The sequence below is a fragment of the Apaloderma vittatum genome, unplaced genomic scaffold (assembly GCF_000703405.1).
Source record: "Apaloderma vittatum isolate BGI_N311 unplaced genomic scaffold, ASM70340v1 scaffold13539, whole genome shotgun sequence".
Taxonomy (NCBI): domain Eukaryota; kingdom Metazoa; phylum Chordata; class Aves; order Trogoniformes; family Trogonidae; genus Apaloderma; species Apaloderma vittatum.
Window position 1 is genome coordinate 22459 of NW_009733644.1, and position 5623 is coordinate 28081.

General features: G+C 49.9%; 1 protein-coding gene across 1 annotated transcript in view; it reads left to right on the forward strand.

Annotated features, from left to right (window-relative positions):
• Positions 1-4933, forward strand: part of DOT1L (DOT1-like histone H3K79 methyltransferase) — a gene marked incomplete at its 5' end in the record, with an annotated part of 26112 nt that extends 21179 nt beyond the window's left edge. The window contains 4 exons of the mRNA XM_009875994.1: positions 320-525; positions 1770-1834; positions 2287-3252; positions 4344-4933. Coding sequence (XP_009874296.1) covers positions 320-525; positions 1770-1834; positions 2287-3252; positions 4344-4933 — 1827 coding nt within the window. The remainder of the gene's footprint in view (positions 1-319; positions 526-1769; positions 1835-2286; positions 3253-4343) is intronic.
• Positions 4934-5623: the final 690 nt, after the last annotated feature.

Consider the following 5623-nt stretch of genomic DNA (forward strand, 5'->3'; position numbering starts at 1 on the left):
TAAGCTGGCTATACGAGTTGTGTTCATTTGAGTTTGCAGTGGCAGTTTGAAAAGGAACGCGATTATCCCCTGTCTTAATTTCTCCGTTCAAACGTAGAATCGAAGAATGAAAATGAAATATTTTTCAAAGTTATGTTTAAGCTTTCACCCCAGGTTCTGATACAGGATGGTGGAGTGTAACCACAGCAGGGCTAAGCAAGCAGCTGTTGGCATATCCTAAAGCCGAGCAAGTTAAGCCTGCTTTTCCTATCCTCAACAAGATGCTTCTTTTCTAGAAGGTTGCTCTCATCTGTAACTGCTTTCTTTCCTTCTTGCCCAGGTCAATAACATTAACCAGCCTTTAGAAATAACAGCCATTTCCTCTCCTGAAAACTCCCTGAAGAACTCTCCTGTTCCTTACCAGGACAATGACCAGCCCCCAGTGCTGAAAAAGGAAAAGCCCCTCATTCAGACCAACGGCGTTCATTACTCTCCTCTAACATCAGATGAAGAGCAGGGATCTGAAGATGAGCACAATAGCAGCAGGTGAATGCGCGGGCGTAGCCTTCGCGGTGAGATTTTGGCGATAGCGATGCTCTGGGCTGGAGGGCTGTGCGGAGCCTCCTTCGTTCCCTTCGCTTGGAGGCTGGTGCCGTTACGCCAAAGCTCCTACGCGGCTGAAATTGTGAATAGAATTGTATAGTGTCAGGGGTTGGAAGGGAGCTCTAGAGATGATCCAGTGCCACCCCCTGCCAGAGCAGGGTCACCCAGGGCAGCCCCACAGGAACGCGTCCAGGCGGGTTGGAAAGTCTCCAGAGCAGGAGAAGATGTTCAAGTCCCTTCATCATCCTCGAAGCTCTCCCGGAGAGCTTTGAGGAGGATGAAGGGAGTAGGTCCCAAGGAGACTCCACACCCTCTCTGGGCAGCCTGGGCCAGGGCTCCGGCACCCGCACAGCCAACAAGTTTCTCCTCATGTTGAGGTGGAACTTCCCATGTTCTAACTCAAACCCATCATTCCTTGTTCTGTTGCTGGGCACCACTGAGCAGAGATTGTCCCCTTCCCCTTGACCCCCACCCCTCAGATATTTCTCTCCGTTCCTAAGGTCCCCTCTCAGCCGTCTCCTTTCCAGGCTGAACAGCCCCAGGTCTCTCCGTCTCTCTTCCCAGCAGAGATGTTCAGGATGTTCAAGGGATGGTATTTAGGAAGTAGTGCTTGAATGTAGGAACTACCATTGCTCTGATTGCAAGGCTGTGGAGTCTGGCCTCTGAAAGAATTAGTGTAGAAGTGGTTTCTTTCTTTCTTTTCTTCTTCTTTTTTTTTTTTTTACTACATTGCTTTGTAGGAGTACTGAGGCTCTGGGTGGGATCTTTAACTTACTCCCAGTTTCAGACAGATTAAAAAAATCTTCACTTCCTGCCCCAAACAGCCGCTGTGTTGCTCTGAAAACTGAGTGCTTGCCTTTGCCTGCACCTGGGGTGCAACTTGTTTCTTGTTTAAGGAGCTGGAAAAATAACCGCTCTAGAAATGTGAGTGATGGCCCCGCTCTTGTTGTGAAAGCTGGCAACAGGGACGTCTTCTGACTGGGCACTAGACTTGGCAAAGAGCAGTAATTCCGTGAGAGCTTCTGCTATAAGTTTGTGATGGATTTTTAAAATGTTCCTTTGACAACTTAACAGATATCTGCCTGACTTGGCTTTACTCTTTGAGTCGTGAACGCGAGGATTTGTGAGGCTGAATGTGCAGCAAAAGGTCTGTGCTGAGTGCATTAACCTTTTTATTTCCCTGCTAGAATTGAGAGGAAAATTGCAACAATATCGTTGGAAAGCAAATCTCCACAGAAGACTGTTGAAAATGGTAGGTGTGAGGGATGTTAATTATTTGTTGTAACGGTTGTTATTTGTTGGGAATGGGTGCTGCAGCAGGTTTTTCTCTGCTGCTGAGCCGAGTGCAGTTCTGCCAGGGCTTTGCATAATCGTAATTAAGACAGGTGGCTGATAATTGCAGATTGTGTGTTGGTGCTTTCTGTAATCGCAGGTCACTGAAGATCTCGCCGCTTTTTATGCTGACTCGGGGTTTGGGGAGGGATCTGTGGCGCAAACACTGAGGAAAAAGTAGATCAGCGTTCTCGAACTTTTTTGGAGCGTTAAACTAAACCTTAAGGACTTTTAGGTGACTTCACAAATAGTTCTGCCTTTGGATCGGAAATAGAATTACAGACCGATGTGTCAAAAGATAAAACCCTGTTCTTGATGAGCAGATTCAGTGAGTGCTGGTTTTTGACATTTATAAACTTTCTTCCAACCTAGGTGGCAGCTTATCTGGGAGGAAACAAGCACAAAACAACGAAAACATGAACAGCAGTAAATGGAAATCGACTTTTTCACCGATATCTGACATCAACCTGACCAAAACTACAGACAGCCCCTTGCAGTCGGGTTCATCCCTGAGCCAGAATTCGCTGTTTGCCTTCAGGCCCTCCTCCGAGGAGAGCCTCGCCATCGACGCCAAGACCCACGCGAGGAAAAGCATCGCCGGGCCCTCGGCTGGCGCCGACGGGCTCAGCCCCGGCACAAACGCCACCAACGGGTTCGCGTACAACGGCGGCCTCTCGGCCGATGTGGGTTTGCACGGCTTTATCGACGGTGCTTCTCACCCCCACAAGGCTTCGGACGTGACGGCTTCCAACTGCTCCCTGGGTTTCCAGTCGCAGCGAAGCAAGGACGGGGGCGTGTCGGAAACGAATCCTTTTCTGAACAAGAGGCAGCTCGATGGCCTCGGCGGCGCGAAAGGAGAAGACTTAAACCGCTCGGGGGTCAAAGGCAAAGAGCTCGGCGAAATAAGCGTTCGTACTGGGGGTTCTTCGGAAAAAAACTCTTTGCAGCATAACGGAAAGGTCGGCAAAGGAAGAGACCGAGACGTGGAGTTTAAAAACGGCCACAACCTTTTCATTTCTGCTGCTGTTTCGTCTGGTGGCCTTCTGAATGGTAAAAGCCTTCCTCCTGCTGTTTCCTCAGCAGGCAACCCAGCATCTTCTGTTCAGACGCACCATCCTTTCCTAAACACTTTGACCACTGGATCGCAGTTCCCCCTGGGCCCCATGGCCTTGCAAGCAAACCTCAACTCGGTGACAAATTCCTCAGTATTGCAGTCCTTATTTAATTCAATGCCAGCTGCTGCCAGTCTGGTCCACGTGTCATCGGCTGCAACCAGACTGACTAATTCTCACACTATGGGGAACTTCTCTCCTGGGGTTACAGGTGGAACAGTTGGAGGTAGGCAGAACTCTTTCTCTGGTATAAGACAGGGCCTAAAGGAAGGTCTGACACTGCCTCTCCAGGGCTGAAACCCTTTCATTTCTGCAGGATGTGAAGCAGATCTGTCCCACATAACCAGTCTCCTCTATCTCTCGGCAATGCTAGGATGAGTTCAGTTCCCCACAGTGAAATCTCATGAGCTTTCTCTGCTAGATGAGCTTGTTGTATCACCTTAACGAGCGAATACGCCCAGACTTTGTGATTTCCTAATGTGTGCTTGTTCAGATGTTGCTGTGTTGGAACCACCTTAGGTCCGCCTGCAGGTAAAAGATTTAACTGGTCCTGGTACCGAGTTAAGGATCTCTAACTTGTCAACTCGAGGAAAGGTTGAGATTAGTAGCGGGACCCAGGAAGAGCAGAACATCTGTGCCTCTTCAGAGGAGATGGTGTTGGGAATTGCGTAGCGTTCTGGCTCTTGAATGGACACGAAGAGCATTTCTTTGCCAGGAGGAGCAATGCCATATGCACCTTGCACTTCTGGGATTCTGCACAGGCTTGGCTTCCGTGGCCCAGACCGGAGACCAGCTGGCAGGACTAGAAGATAGTCTGAACCTGCCGTTGCTAAGTGTCCGAGGCAGTTTTTCTTACCATAATCATTCAGGCACCATGTCGGGAAATCCTAACTCTCACATCTCTCAGCACGTAGATTTGCTGGAAATGCAGCCTCCCCTCCGCTGCCCTGTAAGTGGGGAAGCAGGAGGGTGGGGAGGGAAGAGCAGCAGTTTGAGTCTTCAGATAAACGACTCTAGAGACCACGTAATCTCATCAAAACTCTGCCCGCGCGGTATAGAACTGGCAGTTCTTGGGTCTGACCATTTTTCCTCGTGGCATTTAGAGGTTGGCAGTAGGAAAGGTAAGTGAAATCTTTCGTACCTCCTGGCCTGCACCATTATCTCTCATTGCTTGCTGCCTTCTCATGCTGCATATTTTTGTATGGGGCTGTGACTATTATAATTTTGCTTTTTTTTCTTTTTGGTTTTGTTTCTCTTGTCACTTGAGACTGTACAAAGCCCATCTGTTGAAGCTGAGTTTTTCTCTCCTGTTTGCAGGTATTTTTAACCATGCGGTGCCTTCTGCCTCCTCTCCTCATCAATTTGGAGCCAGTTTCAGCAGCAGTGCTGTCTCTAGCAGCACAGTGCTAAGCTTAAACCCTCTGCAGGCTGTTGCCAGCACCTCATCCTCATCCTTCCCACCCCCTCCCTCTAATTTAGTAACATCTAGCGAGACTAGATCTGCTCAGCACCTCAACAGAGCGCCAGTGCAATCTGTTTTCCATTCCCCTCCGCCCCCTCCTAACGTTTCATTGCCCCCACCTCCTCCATTGCTCGCTTCTAACTCCGAGCCTGCGCTTCTGCAGAACCTGCCACCCATCCCGCCCGGCGAAGCTTTTTTGCCCTCCTCTTCCGCTGCTTCTGTCCAATCTGCTAACGCTTCTTTGTCTATTAAGCTAGCTTCTCTCCAGCACAAAACCTCCCGCCCCTCCTTTACAGTCCATCACCCGCCTCTGCCCCGCTTGGCGCTGGCGCAGTCCGCGCCCGTGATCACGCAGTCCAACGCCGCTGGCACGTCCGCTATGTGGGTTACACTTGGCATGCAGTCTCCTTATGCTTCGCACCTTTCTGGGGTTAAGCCACGATAAAGAGCTTGCTTAGCTAAACAGTTCTTATTTTGTAAGGTAAGGCTAGAGAAAACAAAAGAGGAGTTTTGTACAAGATGCTGAATGACGCTTCTTCCTTTGCAGAGACAGGTTGGGGAGGGGCTCTGTTGATCCGAGGGACCTCGGAGGTGTTGGGGAGCAAAGAATCTGGTGGCAGAGGAGGGAGAGGCTTTAACGCTCTCTGTTCTGGGAGTCAGGATTTCTCGACAAGGAGCGCTCACAGCGGTAGCTCGGCTCCATCTCATCTGACCTTAGGGTTATGTTCAGGTTGAGATCGCTTTCCCGAAAACGTTGCTTTCTGAAGATCGGTAATCAGGAGGAAATGTCTGGTTTAAGTATGGTTTTATAGAGTTCCTGGAAGTGGCTGGTGGCTACTTTTATTCCCCCCTCCCCTCTCCTTGCCCTCTAACACACACCTCCACGAGCCCGCCTTGGCGTGGCCTTAGGATGCTGCTTTGCGACTGCATGCGGGCTTGTTTTTACTGTCGGCCAACAGCAGCCGCTCAAAATAATCATAAAGTTACCAATCCCTAGGTTCCAAACTGCAGCTTTGGGGAGCAAACGCACGGGTCTTGCGTTGCAGTTACCGTGCTCCTTGCATCGACGGAAAACACAACCCCAGGTAGCAGAAAAGGGTTGTGGTTTCTCCGTGCGCCGCAGCTTTATCGGACT